Genomic DNA, 21,078 nt, shown 5'->3' with positions numbered 1-21,078 from the left:
CCCTCATCTGAGCTGAAGATTCTCCTAGCTGCAGAAAAGTAGAAGTACGGATAAGGATTGTAGCATGGGGCCAAGCCAGAAGCCTGGATCCCTCTGAAAGAACAGGTACATGCTTAGCCAGAAGGACCCCTGCCCAAGGCATATGGCCTGGGATGAAGAGGGAGGAGTCTGGGCTGCAGAACTGAGGCTGGGCCCTGGGAGAGCCCACAGACAGGAGGGAGGATCCCTGCCCTTACGGCTCTGCCCAATGTCATCTCCTCCACCCACAGCCTAGAGCACTGGACAAGGGGTGGGATGGCCAAGAGCACGGCTCTGAGCTCCACCTCCCAGTGAGGCATCCCTCCACCCCAGGAAGACTTCTGTCCCTCACCACCCAGCCAGGGGGCCTGGAAGAGACGTCTGCTGCCACTCGCCCAAAGCAGCTAGCACCTTGTAGTCAGAAGGACCCAGAACAGATGGGACTGCACAAGGCCAGTGTGAAGGCTGGCAGGGAGCAGCTCAGGGCCATCGCACTGGTACTCTGGACCAGACTGCTTCTTTGTTACCTGTCTCCTCTTTCCTCTCCTCATTTTTCAAGGACAGAACAGCTGGAGACAGACATGTGTCTATACCACAGACCTCTGGATATAGCCAGCAGCTGCCCAGAACCTGAGGCTCTGAGAACTTTTGTGATCTCCAGGAGCAAAAGTATCCCTCGTGTGTCTGGAATGTCCTCAGCATGGGAGGTCACCTAGCTGGCCAGGCGGAGCCCTAGGGACACTGTGACCCTCCTGTCTTCTCCCAGCAGCCTCTTGTCCTCTACCACATGACAGAACTAGAGACAGAGGCACAGGGCCCCTCTCTGGGGTCTGCCTGCCCTCTGCCAAGCCTGTATCCTGTGACACACAGCCTCTCTTTCCCTCTGGGTTAGGCCCCCCGCCCTGCCCCCAGTGTCTTGGTCCCAAATCCAATCTTCAGTCTAACAGAGAGAGTGGGTGGCTAGAGACAATAGCCCAGACTCTTCCCCCCCCCCACACACACACACCCCGAATGCTGGCAAAGCCCCACCTGGCACATCCAATCGTGGTCCCAGGACCTCACACATCACCCGTGTGATGCACACCAGGAAAATCGGCTTTCCAGAGCACAGTGTCCCTGCAGACCAGCACTGATAGCATTAGAAGAGGCAGAGGGACTCCTCTCTAGGGGAGTCAAGGAGTTAGGTTCCAGCATGAAGGAGAAGCAAGTAGGTGATTTCCAAGAGAAGAGAGCTCTGTCCAGGGCACCTTCACCAGAGGCTCTCCTCTGCCTGCCTAGGCCCTAGAAGGGCAAGGCCAAGGCAAACAGACAGGCATCTCCACACTGGGCCTAGACCCTCGTGGTCACAGCACTCTGTGCATCTCCTGGACTCTCGCCACCTCCCCAAGCCCATCCATTCCTACCCACCCCAGGCCTCCCCTGGTCTATTCATGACCAGAACCTCGGAGCTGGCCAGCACAGCTGGGGAAGGGCCCTAAAGGCCAGCCCATCAGGGCCCTGCATGCCCAACCTGGCCCCAGGTATCAGTGTGGACAGAACTCTCCTTCTTGGGGACAAAGCTAGAGCCTTGCAGGCAGGTACAACATGCATGCCAGGCAGGGGAGGGCAAGGAAGACATCAGAGGCATCTGTCTGTGGCGTGAAGGAGCCACTTAGCTTCCAAAGACTGTGCTGAGCCAGGTGACAGATGCATGCCCAGATTCAGAGCACAGAGACAGACAACATGGACAGAACCAGAGAGATGAAAGTTCTGGTGGGAAGCTTGCTCAGAGAGAGGGTGGTGACAGGGAGGCTCTGGACACATGCTGGTGGAGCAGTAGAACCTGGGGCCGGCTCTGTTTTCTGGGAGCACTAGGGACAGCAGGAGGGGTGGGGGTGGGGGTGCTGGAGGGATGGAAGGTGCTTACACCAAGGGTGGGGGGTGACTGAGGGCACATGGGCAAGTGGGAGCAGGCTTGGGGCTGGGCCGTGTGACTTGCTTGCCCCCCAGGAGGGAAGCCTGGAGGTGTCCCTCAGCTTACCCCTTCTTTGCAACTCAGCCTCCTGGGAGAGGGGCATGGGACTACCTGGGCCCCTGAAACTGTCCTTACTCTGCTGCAGCCCTCTGAAGCCCCAGAAATGACAGAAGGACGTCTCTCCCTGGCACCCTTTCCTTCCTAATACCACAGTGCCTCCTTCCCACTGTGAAACCTACAAACCCCTGGAGATGCTTCCTCCCCAGGCTGACAACAGCCCAGGCCTGGGGAAATTCTGCATGCGCTGAGCTGGGAGTGGGTTCCTCAGGTGTCCCAGAGGCCCTTCACGCCCCTATTCCCCCAGGGTCAGACCCTGAGGGCTGGTTAATTCCACTGGAGTGGAGTGCGGTCCTGAGCCCAGAGCAAAAACAGCTTCTGTCAGAAAGCTGGTCTGTCTCCTAATTCCCAGGAAAGAGAAGGAAAGGGAAAAAGGCAGGTGGAGGGCTCTGGTTCCTGAGCCTTTTGGGGGGCTCTCAGAGGGGGCAGACCTGTACGGACAAGGGCCGGGTGTACCATCATGGTATCTGCGTCCCTCTGTCCAGGAGGGTAGAGGAGATGGTTGGAGCAGAGAAAAGGAAGAAACAGTGAGACAGCAGAGCAGCAGACAGACGGACAAGCCCGAGAGGAGACGGGAGACCAGCCCCAGCACAGCCAGCCTCCAGGGTGCAGGGTGGGGGTCTACCTTGTATGCAACTCGAGCAGGGCATTTCTTCCCCAGCCCCAGGGGCGGGGACATGTGTTTCAGCATCTCAAACATGTCATTGTAACTGATGCGCCCACTGGAGACCCAGCCCAGAGAGGCAGAGGCAGAGTGGGGTCCACAGGAGGGGTGCGGCAAGAGGGGGCGGGGGGAGGAAGCAGACAAGAAAACAGATCCAGTTAACCAGCGTCAGATTAAATGCCAAAGTCAAAATACGTAAAATGAGGGACTTTTCTGCTTGACTCGATCCCCTCCTTGCCCCCCCCAGCCTCACCTCCACACTCCAGCCCCACGCAGGGCAGCGGGCAGGGGTGACATCTGAGCTAATGAACATGGAGGGATGAGGAAGGGCTGCATCGGGGCGGCTTTGGGTTGTCAACTTCTGATTTTACACTTTTAGAAACCACAGATAATGCCAAATCAGAAAAGAGCTGTTTCACCATGCCGGGAGAGCTGGTAGACAGAATTACATGACCGATGAGGCCGGCCTAAGAACCACGGCAGAAATATCAGCTTTCCTTAATGCTCAATTTGCTTCAAAGTTAGCCTAGAGGCTAAAAAAGTGGAGAAAAATCTAAAACAAGCCAGAAAACTAGAGCGAGAGCCACGCTGTTCTGCAAGGAGTCCCGAGGCTCTAGAGACAAACTTGAAGGGTGAGTCCTGCTCCAAGCCCAGAGACGCCCGAGGCCGCCCAGGGCAGGGCTGCTGCTGGGAGTCAGGGCTGGGCAGGAAATGGGAGATTGCGGGGGGGGGGTGAGGGTGGGGGTAGGGGGCAGGGGCGTGGTGGGCAGCTGGGGTGGGATGTGGCTTGGGGCCACTCTTGCACCCTCCTGACAGCATGCCAGGAACAGGGCTGGGGCCAACTAATGGGATAAGTCTCCAGATCCAGGGAGGTGTCTGGGGGCTGACTATGCCTTCCCAAGGTAGACAGGCCACCAGGCCTGTCCCCATCAACCCTGGGGATACCCGCCTGTGGGACCTGCTTGGGGTCCCAGAGACGCAGTCAGGTTCAGGTCACCCAAGAGAGAAAAGGGGCCACTTTTCCTGGCAGGCGTGTCTGCCCCAGGGCCTGGCCCTCCTCCCAGGGTTCCCAGCCTTGGCTGAGTGAATCAATCCAGAGGTGAAGCAGGAGGGCCTGCCTTTGGGCCTCCTCTGCCTCTGTCCTCTCCTCCCCCAGGGACCAGAAATCCCTGGGCTGTTGGGCTCTTCAGACTGGGAGGGGCAGCTGCTCCTGGTCTGCTGGTACCCCTGCTCCCCTCCTCTGGGGCCCTTGGCCTCGGGCCTGTCTGACCATTAGCACCCACTTGAGAGCCTGGAGGCAGAGCCGGGTAAGACAGCTGCTTCCTTGGCACAGGCAGGGCCTGGCCCCCGGCTCCCACCCAGTAGCCGACCCCTGCCCTCAAGGCCCAGCCAGAAAGCTTTGTGTGCGCTGCCTCAGAAGGCTGCCTCTCCCCAGCCAGCTGGAGGGGTCGGGAGATTAGATGAGGGACCAAAGCGTCCAGGAGGTTGGAGTGCGGGGCAGGGCAGGACAGGAGGAAAGAGAGGTGAGGTGTCGTCATTCCCAAACCAGGCAGGGAGTGTGTGCTGTGTTTGCATTTCGGGCAGGGAAGAGTATGTCGGATGGAGGCTCTGAAGTTGCAAACCTTGTAGGCCAACCTACGAGGGCAGTTCTTCCCTAAGCCAACGGGTGGCGCAATACAACGCAACAAACTGTACATATCCTTATAATGAATCCGGCAACTGGAAAGGAAATGTCACAGGTTATGGCAACCGAGGCACGATGAGCCCGTCCCGCCCGCCCGCCCAGCCTGCGACAGGAAGATGTGTCCTTGCACAGTCGTGGAGGAGGAGCCAGGCGGCTGGACAGGCAGCTCCCTGAAGGGAATCCTGGGGCTTGGAGAGCCTGGGAGGCTTGGCAATCCCAACACAATTTCCAGAGCCTGATGCAGGCAGGAGACACACCATACAGAACAAGTGCCGGCCCCTGTCCCAAGCCCCCACCGTGCACACACCAAAACCGCTGGTCCATCTCTCGCGGGGCCTTGTTCACCCACCCGCTCTGGCAGCCCCTCCTCTTGCTCCCTGAGTGCCTACAACCCCGTGCCTGGCTCTCCTGACTGTCCCTGCCTCCTGAATCTCTGGGAATCTGGTGGTCCAGCTAAAGACTCCCTTGTCCCAGGGTGGGCACCCCGGCCAACACCAATGTTTCTCTTTCCTGTACTGTGAACCTCCTCAGTCCAATCAGCTCCAAATGACTTCTGGAAAGAAGGAAGAAGCCCCACTCTGGCCTCACCCAAGGTGCTTCTAATTCCACTGGACCCAAAGGACCAGCCACAAAGGGGCTGGAAGCACAGCAAAGCCCCCAGCCCCAATAATCACCCAACCCAATTCACAGCCTGTTCTTTGGCTCATCTTCTCTCTTCCGCCATCGAACCCCTCAGATGACACCAGATGTAAAGCAGGGGCATAATACTGTCACTCCAACTCAAAAACTGTCCTCACTGCCTACAAAACAAAGTCAAAGCTACTTGTGTATCTCAAATTTCAAGGCCTTCTCAACTTGTCCAAGCCCCACTTCCAGCCCCTTTGCAATGCGCTCTCTTCTGTCAGACACAGACCCCCTTCCTTTCACCCCTACCCCTACCCCCATCCCTAGAGCTCAATCCTTTCTGCCCTCTTAAGTTTGGCTCAGATGCTACCTCCTCTGAGTCACCAGTCACACGGAGTCTCTCCCTCCTCAAATACCGCCCCCCCCCCCCCCCGGCCTCACACTATGACTCCTCTGTTTTCCCACAGTCCCACTGGGCTCAATGTCCTGAGAGCACACACTTGCTCCACCTACAGGCCCCCGGTCCCCAGCACACGGCGGATGCTCAGGAATGTTGACTGGGCAGATGGACGAACATCGAGATGAAGTGACAGACTGCTCACAGAACGTGTGACTGTGATTCCCCTTTTGAGTCTCTACACTTCACCACCAAGCAAGGCAGAAGCAACAAAGAGAATGGTTCGAGAAGGCGGCATCAGAAAGCAACAACCCCATGCCTTCTTCATCTCTCCACAGCATGTGTGCACACACACATGTGCATGTATATGCCCACGCACACGTGCATTCATACACATGCACACACACAAACATATATTCCCATGTGCACCCATGCACACATGTGTCCACACACACGTACGCACAAACATGCGCTGCGTTCACACACTTGCACACAATCACACATGTGCATGCTTGCACACATACACACAAACCATGTGCACGCGAGCACACATGTATGTCTGCTGCATACATGCATACACACGTGCTACATGTGTGCACAGACCTGTGCACATACACACAAACACACCCATGCACACATGTATACACTTGTGCACACACTCACATAGCCACACAGGTGCAAACACACACATACACACCATATAAAAGCTTGGGAAATTTCACAAAGTTCTGTTATTTCTAAGTCTCTCCAGAGTGGCCACCTGGGATACAAAGATGACCACATCCTTGCATCTGCCAGGGAGGCTAGTGAAAGTTTCAAACCACCCTCTGTCCTACCAAGAATGTAGGTTCAGACTCCATCCACTCAGCTGCCTCTGCTGGGCCTTCCCCTGTCCCCTGCCATCTGGAGGCAAGTTGTTTTCAGCCCAGGCCACAGGTGGGAGCAACAAGTCTGAGTGTTAGTTGTGACTCACATCTGTGCTACTTGTGGACCGTGGTCTTGTGTGCTACTTCCCAGATGCCACCCCTGGGGTGAGCTTGTATCTGCTGTCTACTCTTCCATAAGCACTTTCTTTACTATGTTCCCAATCTCCCTTCCAGAGGCCCTACTTTCAAGAACTCTGGATTTGGAAAACAGTCCGAGCCCCCAGTGCACCACTGCAAAGCCACGGTTTGGCCCAAGTCCATTTCCTGTATGTCCTAATTCTGCTCCACCTGTGGCTGGAGGAGGGGAAGTCCTAGGTCTATAGTTCATAAATATTTGGGGGAAGTCCTCCCCTCTCACAGGCCCGCACTGACCTGCCTTTGTCCCTTCGTCCAAGTCACATCCCATACAGCATCTCTGTTTCTCTGCCACACCATCTCTACAAGCAGCGTGCCCAGAAACAGTAGCATGCCTTTAGACCACAGCCCAGATGAACCTCCTAGAATGAGCCTCAAGCCTGCCTTACTTGGAGTCTCTTCAGCCCTCTGACTTCACTGGGCTCTCCTGACTAGAGAACCCATGCCTAGCCTCTGAGCCTATGGATGCCAGAATGATACTGAGTACTGCAGGGCCATTGTGCTGGTGCATCAGCAAAATGACAGGACTCTCCAACCACAAAAATGGTCACCTACATCATGAAACATAAATAAGAGCCACACTTGTTCTGCACTGTGTGAAAATTGTAAGTTTTTCACTATGGTGAAAAACACCCAGAGACACTATAGGCCTGGAAGTGCCCTAAGGTTGCTGGTGTAGCCAGTGGCTCCAGGGTTTGCCCATCTTGGGAAGGGTCTCACGCAGCACCTTTCTGGATCCTCACATGAAAGGGTAGGGGGTCCAGGAAGGCTGGATGAGAGGGGGGTTGGGGACCCCAGCCAAGCTCCCAGGCCTTCAGGAGCTTAAGGGGTCAGAGAGCTCTGGAGCACTCCTCATGCTGAGCTTCAGTTGAGAGAAAAACAGGTAGAACCTCAGGCACTCTGCGAGCAGGAAGTCCTCGCCATGAGGACACTGACCATCTTCTCCAGGCCTCTTCCACACAAGGGGTGACCAAACACAGCTGTGTGAGAGGGACATGGGCAGGCTGGGGGGCCTTAGAGAGAGGAGGCAGGAAGAGGCTACACCCCACCTTCAAAGTCTTCTTGCTCCCTTAGAGCATGGGAAGGGATGGACACCCGCCCAGTTACTGATGCATTATTCATTCACATTCATGTCTGCTGAGTGCTCACCACGAGCAAGGAAGGCACTGAGCAGGCCTGCGCCTTACCCAGCAGCAGCCAGGTCTCTTGGCCCCTCCATGTCCTGTGTTCGGCCTTGCAGAGAGCATGCCCTGAATAACTACTCAAGTATCCACTTGGGAGAGTGAAAAGAATGAATAAGCAAGTGAATGAGCAAGTGATGAAGGAACAGACAAATGGGCAGATGGTGAGTCCATGCTGCTTTGCTAGCCCCAAGGATGAAAAGTATGTCCTGGGTGTGCAGGACCCTCCCATGAATCATGGAACAATCTTCTAACCCAAGCCAGTCCCCTCATGACACACTTGCTCTGTCTAGAAACGAATCACCCCTCACTTATGCAATACGGTAAACCTTTCCCAACATGACCAAAGGGTCTTACACATACTAGACCCCTCCTGGTAGAGCTCCTTTAATTTCAGTAAAAGTTCACCAAGCACCCACTATTTTTAGCCTGGGCTGGGGACACAGAGATGCATGTTGGCTCCTGCTCCCAAAGGAGATGGCAGAGAGGGAGAAGCCTGAGCCAATCGGGGAGAATGTTATTTCTGCCATGAAGTCCCCCAAGCTTCATGAGGATGGTGAGGCCCCAACAGACAGCCCTCCTGCTGTGTCCACACCCTCTCCCTTGAGCCCTCTACGACCCTCATGTAACAGACCTGTGTGGAAACAGTACACTCCCATTCAGCAAGAGCCCTGAGACTCACAGACCCCCTGGAACCTCCTAAGGGCTAGGCTGAGGGTCTCAGACAGCATTTCTCAGCCCAGGGAGTGGTGTAAAAGCACTGTTGCAGTGAGAAGGAGAGTGCCACCTACAGGAGACCCGGCACCCCCCCACCATGTGGGCCCAACCAAAACCTGAGGGGGACGCTCACATGACACAGATCTGAAGCCACCCAGCCCTGTCCTAAGATCCGTGGCATGGACCGCCCTGAGGACCACAGAGCATGGGGGCCACTCACCACGCGGCCGGGTCGTACTCAGCCCAGACCCGGATGAACTCGTCCAGATGGTGAGGCCCTAAGATGGAAGAGTCCCGTGTAAGGTACTCAAAATTGTCCATGATCACGGCCACAAAGAGGTTCAACATCTGTAGGACAGGAAGGAGAAAAGGGGTGACATAAAGAGACCTCAGCCTGCCCTCTATCCTAGCCCTTACCCTCTGGCCAAATTCTGTATGTGAAGTCATCACAGCAGCAGAAGCCACTCTAACCCAGCCAGCCCCTAGGCCTCTGCCACACCACCACTGCCACCACCACCCACAGGCGGTGGCCCGCTCCCCCAAGGTCCTAGATCCCACAGGCTCACCCTAACCTCTCCTGCTCTCTGCTTCTGCTTTCCAACCCTAATTCACATCCACAAATTCCCATCCCCATCTTCTTCTCCTCTTAGCTAGCCTTCAAGGACAGCAGTGACTTCAGAGTCAGTACTTTGGACTCTAGAGGCTGAAAGCTCAGCTTTTTTTTTTTTTTTAAATTGAGTTGAAATTCACATAACATACAATTAATCATTTTGAAGTATACAATTCAGTGTCATTTAATGTATTTACAATATTATGTAACAACCACCTCTCTAGTTTTAAAATTTCTCTATCACCCCAGAAAAATACCTTGTACCTTAAGTAATCACTCCCTTATTCCTTCCTCCTCCCCTTCCCCAGCAATCACCAATCTCTGTTCTGTATCTAGAGGCTTGTCTATTTGGGATATTTCATATAAAAGGAATCATACAACATAGGATCTTTTGTGCCTGGCTTCTTTCACTTAGCATGACTTTGTGAAGTTCATTCATATTTTAACATGTGTCAGAACTTCACTGCTTTTTAAGGCTGAATAATATTCCATAGTAGGTATATACCACAATTTGTTTACCCATTCATCTACCGGCGGACATCTGGATTCTTTCCACCTTTTGGCCAAACTGTTTTCCACAGAAGATGCTGCATTTTACATTCCTATCACAATGTGCAACGTTACTATTTCTCCAAGTCCTTGCCAATGTTTGTTATTTTCCATTAAAAAATTATTATTATAGCCATTCTGATGAGCGTCAAGGGAGTGTGTGGTTTTGATATGAGTTTCCGTAATGACCAAAGATGAATATCTTCATGTGCTTCTTGGCCATTTTATATATCTTCTTTGCAAAAATGTCTATTCTGATTCTTTGTCCATTTTTTGTATGGTTGCCTTTTTTAGTTGAGTACTAAGAGTTCTTTATGTGTTTTCAATATTATCCCCTTATAAAATATGTGATTTGTAAATATTTTCTCCCATTCTTTAGAGTGTAGTTTCACATTTTTTATAATCCCTCTTGATGCACAAAAGTTTTTAATTTTGCACAGTCCAATTTATTTTTCCTTTTGTTACTTGTGATTTTGGGGTCAAATCTAGGAATCCTTTGCCAAATCAGAGATCATGAGGATCTGCCCTCTATGCTTTCTTTTAAGAATTTTATAGTTTTAGTTCTTACATTTAAGTCTTTCCTCAATCCTGAGTTCAGTTATATGTATGTGGTGAGATAGAGGTTCATCTTTACTTTTTTGCATGTGGATACCCAGTTGTCTCCTCATCATTTTTTTTAGGACAGAGAGAGTGAAAGAAGTAGAAGTAGACAAAGAGATCTTAAGCAGACTCCACACCCAGTGTGGAGCCCAACACAGGGCTTGATCTCACAACCCTGAGAACATAACCTGAGATGAAATTAAGAGCGGAGGCTTAACTGACTTAGCCATTCAGACACCTCCTTCACCATTTCTTAAAAAAACTATTCTTTCCATACTGAACAGTCTTGGCATCCTTGTCAAAAATCAATTGTCCATACATATTTGGACTTACTTCAGAAATCTCAATCCCACCTCACTGGGCTATACCAATACCACAGTGTCCCCCTCCCACCACCAACTTTATTGAGATATATATAACTGACATAATTATAAGATATTTAAAGTGTACTTTGGGTCAATCTGATATATATAGCATTCTTACCGTCTAGTTAATTAACATATAGATCACATTTTTTTTTGGTAGAACATTTAAGTTCTACCCTCTTAGAAAATTTCAATTATACAATACAGTGTTATCCACTCTAGTCACCATGTTTGATATTACGTCATCAGGTTTTATTCATATTATACATGAAAGTTTGTACTCTTTTACCAACCTCTCCCTATTTCCCCAACCCCCTAGTCCCTGGCAACAACTTTTCTACTGTTTCTATGGATTTGACTTAACAAAAAAAAAATTCCACATACAAGTGACACCATGCAGTATTTGTCTTTTTTCTGTCTGGCTTATTTCAACTAGCATAATGCCCTCAAGATCCATCCATGTTGTCACAAATGATAAGATTTCCTTCTTTTCAATGGCTGAATAATACTCCAGTGTATGTGTGTGTGTGTGTGCGTGTGTGTGTGTGTGCGTGTGTGTGTGTGGTGTATCATATCTTCTTTATCCATTCATCTGTTGATGAACGCTTAGGTTGTTTCCGTATCTTGCCTACTGTTAGTAATGCTTCAATGAACACGGACGTGCATATTTCTCTTCAATATCCCGTCTTCATTTCCTTTGGATATATACCCAGAAATGGGATTGCTGGGCCATATTTTAGTTCTATTTTCGATTTTTTGAGGAACCTCTATACTGTTTTCCATAGTGGCTACACCAGTTTACATTCCTACCAATACTAGACAGGGGTTCTTTTTTCTCCACATCGTTCCCAATGCTTGCTATCTCTTGTCTTTTTCATGATAAGCCATTCTAAAGGTGTGACGTGATAGGTCACTGTGGTTTTGATTTGCATTTTCCTGATGATGAGTGATGTCGAGCACCTTTTCATGTACCTGTAGGCCATCTGTATGTCTTCTTTGGAAAAGTGTTTTCAGCCACATTGTTTTGATTTATGATAGCTTTATAGTAGTAAGTTATGAAATAGGGAAATATGAGTCCTCTTACTTGGTCTTTAATTTTCAAGATCTTTTTTGTTAATTGGAGTTGCCTGCCATTCCAAAGGAGTTTGAGGATAAGCTTTTCCATTTCTGCAGAAAGGCCATTAGAGCTCTGACAAGGATCACACTGAATGTGGAGCTCACTTTGTGGGGATACTGCCACCTTACTAACATTGAGTCTTCTGATCCATGGGCATGCATGTCCTTTCATTGAATTAGGTCATCTTTAACTTATTTTAGTAATATTTTGCAGTTCACAATGTACAAGTGTTTCATTTCCATGGGTATTTATTGATTCCCAGATATTTTGTCCCTTTGGATGCTACTGGAAATGGAATTATTTCTTTAGTTTCCTTTTCAGGTTGTTGTGTTTTTTTTTTTAATGTTTACTTATTTTTGAGAGAGAGAGAGCATGCGCACACAAACACAGGAGGGGCAGAGAGAGAGAGAGAGAGAAGATCTGAAGTGGGCTCTGTGCTGACAGCAGGGAACCCAACACGGGGCTCAAACCCACAAACTGCGAGATCGTGACCTGAGCCCAAGTCGGATGCTCACCAACTGGGTGCCCCATTTTCAGGTTGTTTATTGCTGTTGCATAGAAACATAACTGATTTTTGTGTGTTGATTTTGTACCCTGACACTTTAACTCAATTATTAGTTTTAGTACTGTGTGTGTGTGTGTGTGTGTGTGTGTGTGTGTGGTGCGTGCACACGCGCACGTGCACGTGTGTGTATTCTTTGGGATATCCTATATATACAATAACATCATCTTTAACTAGAGATAGCTCTACCTCTTCCTTTCCAATCTGAATGCCTTTTGTTGCTTTTTCTGGCCCAACTGCTCTAGCTAGGCCTTCCAGCACAATGTTGAATTGAATAGAAGCGATAAAATTGGGCATCCTTGTCTTATTCCTGGTATTTGGGGAAAAGTTTTCAGTCTTTCACCACTGAATACATCTTAGCTATACGTTTTGCATAAATGTTCTTCATCATGTTATAAGTGTTTCTATCATGAAAGGATATTGAGTTTTGTCACATGCTTTTTTTTTTTTGCATCTATTGAGATAATCAGGTGGGTCTTTTCCTCATCACATAGGTTGATTTTCATTTGTTGAAAATGCATCCTTGCATTCCTGGAATAAATCCATTTGATCATGGTATATAATCCTTTTAACGTGTTGTTGGAATTAGTTTATTCAAGATTCTTACTGTCTATTTATCAGGGATATTGGTCTGTAGTTTTCTTTTGTTGGGGCATCTTTCCCTGCTTTGGTATCAGGGTAATGCCAACATCACAGGATGTGTTAGGAAGTGTTTCCTCTTCTATTTTTTCAAAGAGTTTGAATAGGATTTAGGTTAAGTCTTTCTTAATATCATTTTAAAAAATTGTGATAAAATATGCATAACAAAAAGCTTATCAATTTAAACACCCGTAAGTGTGCAGTTCAATGGCATCAAGCACATTCACACTGTTGTGCAACCATTCCCACTGTCCAGCCCCAGAACTCTTATATCTTCCCCAACCGAAACTCTGTCCTGATTAAACCCTAACTCCCATCCCCTCCTCTAGCCCCTGGCACCCACCATCCTGTCCTCGTCTCTAAAACTTCACTGCTCGGGGGACCTCAAAGGTGAAACCATACAGTGTTTTTCTTTTCTCACTGGTTTATTTCACTTAGCATAATGACTTCACAGTTCATTCATATTGTAGCTTATGTCAGAACGGCCTCTCTTTAGAAGGTTAAATGATATTCCTTGTACGTTCACGTCACATGTTGTTTACCAATCATTTGCTGCTGGACACTTTGATTGCTTTTACCTTCTTGCTGTTGTGAATAATGCTGCTATGAACGTATGCGTACAAATATTTATTCAAGTTCCTGCCTTCAATTCTGGCATACACCCGGAAGCAGAACTGCTGGATCATACTGTGTTTCTATTTTCACTTTACTGAAGAACCACCCTACTGTTCTCCACAGCAGCTGCACCACCTCACATCCCCGCTGGCAGCACACAGGGCTTGTTTTTCCACCACCCCAGCAAACCACAGGCAACACTTTCTCTCTTTTCTTCTCTCACGCCTGTGTTTAATCATCAGTCATGTTGGCTCTACCTTTAAAATGCACCTCAACTCCCTTCATCCCCACACTTCTCTAGGCACTATTACCTCCAATAATCTCCCTGACCACTCTTCAGCCTCTCCTGACCAGAAGCCAGAGCCAGAGCAAGATTTTAAAACATCACGCAGATCGTGTCATGCCCCAGCTCAAAGTTTCCCAGCGGTGTCTGATGACTTGGAATAAAATCCACACTCCTAGGACCTAGTCCACTGACCTCTCCAACCACCAGTTTCCTGAGGCTCATCAGCCCCAGGCACAACGGCTGGAGTGATGCTTCTTTGTATCCCAGCACCATGGCAGAGGCTAAAGACTAAGGGACAACTGTCCCATGGAAAATCTAAACCCTTTCTAAGAAGGAAAGGCAAGGCCCACAGGAGCTCATCACAGGGTGGGTCCTTTTAGGGTTAATGAGGTCATCAGTTCAGGGGATACAGGACCATCAACATGGAATCAGACTGTAATGTGACATGAATCAGTATCAGGGATCAGTCACAGATGTAGGGGGACCCAGGATGGACTGAGACAGGTGGACACATGGGCACAGTGACCAGGACTTACCAGAAAGGAGCAAAGGAAGATGAAGGAGACGAAGTAAAAGTAGGCAAAGTCACTCCCACACTCATTGGCATTGGCGTGCTCATCACAGGCCTGGTTGCTGAGACAAGACAGCATGATCTCATGCCAGGCCTCCCCAGTGGCACTCCTGAGAAGAATGGCAGAGCTATGAGGCCCATAAAGGAAGGCCTGTACCAGCCTGGGAAGGGATCTCAGAAGAGCTGGTTCAAGTGCACACCCTCTCTGGGTTCCCTCCCGCAGAGAACCTGCTCACGTGTAAGGTATGGGTAAAAAACACCTGCTTTTTTTTAATGTTTATTTATTTTTGAGACAGAGACAGAGCATGAGCAGGGGAGGGGCAGAGAGAGAGGGAGACATAGAATCCAAACAGGCTCCAGGCTCTGAGCTGTCAACACAGAGCTTGAACCCACGAGCCGCGAGATCATGACCTGAGCCAAAGTGGGACTCTTAAATGACTGAGCCACCCAGGCGCCCCAAGAGATGCATGCTTCTTGAAAAGAATCCTCTGGCATTAGGACTGATCATTAACTCAGAAAGAACTATTTACTGAAAATAAGGCACTGCGCCAAAAGTCAGCACCATGGTGAGCGCCCCTTCATGGATCTCTGCCACCTCAAAGCCAACAGAGCCCACCAGCCTTCCTGGTCTCTCCCCCACCCCTCCACCCAGCTTTCCTTGATTCAAAAAATGGTGACTCCATCCCTCCAGTTTCTTAAGACAAAAATGCCTCAGCCATCCTTGCCTCCTCTCTTGCTCACCACACTCTATTCATCACCTCATCTACTATGAAAAAACAGCCAGAATCTTACCACTTCTCACCACCCTGGGCTAAGCAACAATCACCTCCCTTGATCTGCTGCAACAGCTTCCTAACTGATCCTCCCCACACAACAGCCCAGTGGGCCCACTAAACACAGGTGAGATCAGGTCACTTCTCTCAACCAACCTCTGTCTCACTGCAAAAGCCAAAATTCACACTCAACTTCCCACAGCTCTGTGTCACCTGCTGCCTGTTCTTTCCCAGTGGTCCCTGTTCAGTCCACTCCAGCCACATCAGCCTCTGCTGTTTCCTGAACACACCAAGAACAACCCCCAACCTCAGTGGCCACCCTGGAGAACCCTTCTTCCTGGACCTTTGTCCCTGGATATGCAGCCAGCACAAGGGCAGGATGTGCACGAGACTTACAGGCAGACCAGAGGCCTGAGTCTCCCTAATTTGGTGTGCTTCTATGGCCAGTTGTGGGCACAAGTAGATCCCACTCCTCATTGACAATGGCTAGGGGTAGGGGCCTTTTCCTGCAGAGCAGTTGCCCTGTGCCAGGCCTGGCTGACACTGGTGTACACGTGTGACATAGAGATCAGGGAGGAAAAGAGATCTCAGAGAACAAAAACTTAAAACTAAGGCTGGTTTCACAGGCCTGCCTCAACTCTTGCAGCAAAGGCAGGACATTAATAAATGAAGAGATAAAATTAACATAATAGCTAAAATCCAGAGAAATGATTCTATTTGGGGAAAGCGTAGGCCTAAGGACACTTGTCCGTCTGATATAAAAAACAAGAGTCAGACCACTCCCTCCAGGCAGCTCAGCAAAGCAGACCTGGCTCTGATCTCCCTCCAGACAAGAACTTCCCCATGCCCCAGAGTGCACTGCACGGGGTTAGCGGTGCTGGGCATCCCCCAGCACAGGCCTTGCAGCAGCCTGATGCATTTACATACATAAACACCAGTGTGGACACCTTATGAAGGGGCACCAGGCAGGGAATGATGTCAGCACCCCTCCTCCACAAGCCACTAAAAAGAGCTCCTTCCTTCGCTCCCAGGGTCACGGTGGTGGGCTTGGTTAAATGGAAGAGACTCTGGAGGCAAGGAGACACATTCAGTCCTCTCCCCTCAGCCCTCAAACCAGCATGGTCAACAGCCTCCAATCCACAGAGGGTGTGCTGTGCCTAAGAACAGCAGCTGGCACCGAGCGCTCCCAAGCACACCTTTGCGGCGGGGGGGGGGGGGGGGGGGGGGGGGGAGCTCTGGCCAAAAACAAGCTCTGTGCCCTCAAGAGTCCACCCTGGCACTTGACTTGGGGCCTAGAGAATTGCAGTCCTGTGAGCCATGGGGGCAGGTGGAGGTGCACTCAGACCAGCAGTTCTGGCCAGCTGAGTTCCTTGGGTCACTGAGTAGCACATTCTGTATCAAGAGGGGTTCCCACTGCTCTGCTTCCCCCTGATCCCACAGATCACCATAATCAACAAGGCCAACAGACGGAAAGCTTATGGCCAGCACACCAAAAAAAGGCCTAGCTGGGCACCTTCTGTCCTCCCAGACTCTCAGCTGCAGCCTTGCTAGAGGCGTTTTGGTCGCTGTCAGGGATCAGAGACGAGGTGGTGGAGGTCAGACTAACACGGGGCTCAGGCTGACTGAAGCCCAGGAACCCTTAGGAAAGGACAACGAAAAGAGGGGAGAAGCTGGAAAGGTCCATTGAGGGGAGGCCAGCACAAGCTGGGTAGCCCCGTGGGTCAGCACACACCCTGTGCATCCTGGGTGGAGAGGCCTCTGAGCGTGGGCTGACTTCCCAAACAACACACCTGAACAACAGCATCAAGGCTTGTAAAAATGTTCGAAAGTTGTTGTGCCGGTTGATGCTGGTGTCATCATCCAGGGCAATATTTCCAAATACCTGAAACAAAAAAGAAGGCCACAGGCTGATACTGTTGGGTCATCAGGAGCTGTGGCCAGGCAGAAGACCCATAAGGCACAGGACACTGCCCTTAGCTACCACCACTACTGCAGGGGCTGCAGGAAACAGGGCTTCCAGCTCTGATAGTGTCTGTGCATTTCCAGGGCAGAGGAACCCTCTCCAAGGCCAAATATGTCAATGTCCCACAGCTCAGCAAGTCCACAGATGCAAGTGTGCATGCCTAGTAAAAGTGGAACCTGGAGCTGAGTTGACATGGGCTGAAAGCATTTGAAAGTTGACTCTCTCGTCAATGATTCTGAAGCAGTAATTATATTGGCAATAGCTATGAGATTACTTGAAAGTTTATTTTTAAATTTCTATGCAAATATCACAATGGGCTTTTTATGCATTTTAATTGATATCGTTTCAGGGTTAGAAATGAAAACAGGTCAGTAATTGTACTTGGCTTAAAATCTGGAATCTGGCTGAAAAATTTGTGAACTATCACATATTCACCAAAAACAAAGCTCAATGACATTTATGGTTTGTACATCCACAGACCAAAGCAGGAAAAGATATAGATTTGTTTTAAATAGCATCAGATCTCAGCACATTTTAAAATAGGAGAACTTTTTAATCCTTGAAACAGAGTTTACAAATCAGTTTTCAGCTAGCCTTTAAGACAGTGGCTTCTCCCACTACACGTGAACATTTGGGCCCGTCTCCCACCCTACTGTTGGAAAGAGGCCAGATGTCAAAAGGCTTAAAACTGGAACACTGCTTTGTGGCTTTTAAATGTTTTTCCAAATAGCTGACAAAGGGTTCTCTGGCAAAATAAAAGCAATCTAAATGATCCACGCTGAATTGGACAGTATAGCGATCTGATGTGATCCTGCTGACTTTTTTCTTCTGTAATATACAATTTCCTCTAAAGGATCAGGGCAACTCTCTGGACTATCCACACGGCCAGCTGCTGCTCTGCAGGCCACTCAGCACCAGGAAGATGTGCCAATGCTCCACTACCACGGGGGTCCAGCACCCAATCAAACCTGCCCATCAATGGCTCAGTGGGGTTCCACTCAGGAGCACAGCAGTGCAACTTCCCACAGCTACTATCCCCACTCTGGGCAACAGATCCAACCTCTTGGTGCCCAACCTCTGTGTCCTTTATGGACAGAACAGCCCTTCTGAGAATTAAGTTCATGAAGTGCTTAGACTAATACCTGGCTCGCAGAAATCATCACTAAGTGTCAATTTGTCATTGTTATCATTTGATGACTGTGATGAGTGCCCTTCTGCTCCAGGGCACAGGAACCCCTCATGCACCCCATCCTGGCAGGCACACCCACCTGCATGCCAATGATGGCATAGATGAAGAAAAGCATGGCGATGAGCAGACACACGTAAGGCAGGGCCTGTGGAGACACGCAGGAAACGGAGCAGCTCCAGGGAGGGCCCAACGGCCACCTTGCTTGGGCCTCGTCTGCGGAGTGGATGGTGGCCGGGTCTCTGGAGCCACTCAGACCTCAGCTACCACAGATCCACCCCCATTGACCATGAAGCCCCTCTACGAGGCGACCACCTCAGTTTCTTCATCTATAATCGGCCATAAAGCTTATCTCAGAGTCAGTGAGCATTATCAAGATACTCTCTGGATAACTTAAAGTGTATTTATAAACTACCATAGGAAAATAGGTGCCGACAAGGAGGCTCCAAGAGGGGGGCTGCTCTGGTGGCAAGAGAGGGGGTGGCCACACCACTGTGCATGACAAAGGGAAGGGTCAGGGCACTTGGCCGTGCCTGGGCTTCACCTTGAAGGACTGGACGAAGGTCCACAGCAGGATGCGGATGGTGTAGCCTTGGCGGAGCAGCTTGATGAGCCGGGCAGCACGGAAGAGGCGTAGGAAGCTGAGGTTGATGAAGTTGTTCTGCAGGGAAGAGAGGCTGTTCTCTAACCTGCGGAAACCAGCTTCCTGCAAGCGCAGGCACGTTGGTCCCCACCCACCTCTCCCTGACTTGCTGTGGTCTGAAGAAAAGTGGATACAGAGAGAGGCTGAACAAAAAGTCACTGCTCTACAGTATAAGCAGCAATTGGCCACCGGAAAACCTTCCAGAAGTAAAGCTTGTCGTTGCAAATCACTTCTCATGCAGCAAATCAAAGAAACCCCACCACTCTAGGCTCCCCTGGACCCAACAAGGAGGGACAGAGAGAAAAGTTCTCAGAAGTAGCTCCTTGCTGCCAGATGGAACCAGGAGACCAACTGTGGCTGGGCCTCTAACACCGACCACCTCTTGCAGGACACAGCCGAGCCGTCAGCGCTGGGCGGAACTGCTTCTCCGCTGAGAGCCTCTGAAGGGCCCCACCCCAGGCTTGGTGGCAGGGCCCTTCCCTTCTCCACACAGTCAGTGAAGCCCCGGGACCTGGCAGAGGGGCAAGCACTCCCCCTGGGGCTGCTCTGGGCGCCTACAGACAAGTCACCACAGGAAGCTTAAGTGTCGGTGACTCTGCTCACACCATGGAAGCCACTTACAAAATCCACAAATGGTCTCAGCTCCAGAGATCCCAGGGTAACTAGCACTGCTCCCTCATCCAAGGGGTTCAAAATCAAGCGCAAAAAGAAACAATTATCTCTGGACTCCACAGATTACCTGGGAGTGAGGCTTCCGCCCTGGCCCAGGGGCACCTCGAATTACTGGCACCTCCCTTTCAGGGAGCACGGCTCTGGGTGGTATCCACGAGATGGGGGTGCTTGTAGACCCAGGCCGCTTCCCACCCTCTGTCTGCTTAGAAAACAGGTGCCCACCCACAGCCTGAGAGCAGCTTCCTGCCACTTGAGGGTTCTAACATATGCAAGCAGCTCAGGCTTAGACACATCGTATCACCAGATTCAGTGGTCAAATGAAGAGAAAAGAGAACACAGCATGTTGAATGAGAGCAGCAGCAGAGGAGCACGTGCAGGAGGCATTGGGAGCCTGGGGAGAGCTGGGTGCCCTCCCTCCAGGACTGCCCATCTGGTCTTGGCTGGGATGAGGCATTCAGTGGAGGGACCAGTCTCTCTCTTACTTCTGTGAACGGCGGCCCCAACCCAGCCCTTGTCTGCTCCTTTGGTTTCCACCAGGGCGGCTGGAGACTCTGGACTGCCTCTGCTGGAGGGCTGGACATGGGAGTCATGGGGTGGGAGGTCTGGCAGTCGCAGGAGGTGCCGACTGTGGTCCAGATTAGCAAGAAGGCAGAAGGGGACGGCTGGGTGTGACCCTGGAGTGTACACAAGTTTTTTGCCTACAGCTCCCTCACCTGCTGTGCTGGGGAGAGAGAATTTCAGTGGTACACGATGGCTGAGAAGCACCCACACTCACTCCATGGGCCCCAGGACTCTCAAATGAGCCAGCACCTCAGGAGGACGGGCACAAGGATGGGAGGGGGACTCTGTCTACAGTGCCAGGAAATCCTTTGTACAAGACAATAAATCAGAGGAAGGGGAGGGGGCTTCCAAGTGCCTGGCCTCTCCTAAGGTCTCTACTTTGAAACCATCTGCTCAGTTGGGTCTGGAGAGGCCAAGACTTATAACCCAGTCAGCATCTTCCCGGCCCAAAGCACTCTACTCAGGCCACGGGCATAGACCAGAAGATTTCCTGAAGATACTGGGAAAAATATAGGCTTCTGGGTGAGAAAGAAGGGTTGGAAGACAAACAAGGCAGGGAAAGGCATTAATTCACCCAAATTACTTAATGCACAAATGCAACATTCAACAAGTCACTGACTATATTTTGTTGAGACTCAAGTTCCCACCCCACCCCCTCCCAGACTCCTTTTCTCAGGGCTCCAGTGGGCACCCAGGAGAGGGGTGGGGATGGCAACAGACAGACAGCCCTGAGAGCCATGAGGACGGATGGTGACAGCAGCCACAGACACTCCAAGCGCAGCGTGGCAGGCTGAGCACACTGTGGCTGCACCCGGGGTGGGAGCTGCCAGGAACCACCATGCGGACTGCATGCAGGAGGGCGGGGCAGCAAGCACACGGCAGCCTCCCCGTGGCTGTGCATAGTCACCTCTGGCCCCAGCCAACCCTTTGGAGGTGGACACAGCCTGCC

At 50.7% G+C, this 21,078-nt stretch overlaps 1 protein-coding gene across 1 annotated transcript in view; it reads right to left on the bottom strand.

Annotated features, from left to right (window-relative positions):
* Positions 1-21,078, bottom strand: part of CACNA1B (calcium voltage-gated channel subunit alpha1 B) — a 189,012-nt gene that overhangs the window by 13,001 nt on the left and 154,933 nt on the right. Inside the window, exons 33-38 of the mRNA XM_042912141.1 lie at positions 18,798-18,914; positions 18,336-18,401; positions 16,895-16,986; positions 14,297-14,441; positions 8,638-8,765; positions 2,715-2,811 (exon numbers count right to left, since the gene is read on the bottom strand). Coding sequence (XP_042768075.1) covers positions 2,715-2,811; positions 8,638-8,765; positions 14,297-14,441; positions 16,895-16,986; positions 18,336-18,401; positions 18,798-18,914 — 645 coding nt within the window. The remainder of the gene's footprint in view (positions 1-2,714; positions 2,812-8,637; positions 8,766-14,296; positions 14,442-16,894; positions 16,987-18,335; positions 18,402-18,797; positions 18,915-21,078) is intronic.

The sequence above is a fragment of the Panthera leo genome, chromosome D4 (assembly GCF_018350215.1).
Source record: "Panthera leo isolate Ple1 chromosome D4, P.leo_Ple1_pat1.1, whole genome shotgun sequence".
Classification (NCBI taxonomy): domain Eukaryota; kingdom Metazoa; phylum Chordata; class Mammalia; order Carnivora; family Felidae; genus Panthera; species Panthera leo.
The sequence above is the reverse complement of the archived record's forward strand: the minus strand, read 5'-3'. Positions and strand labels throughout refer to the sequence as shown.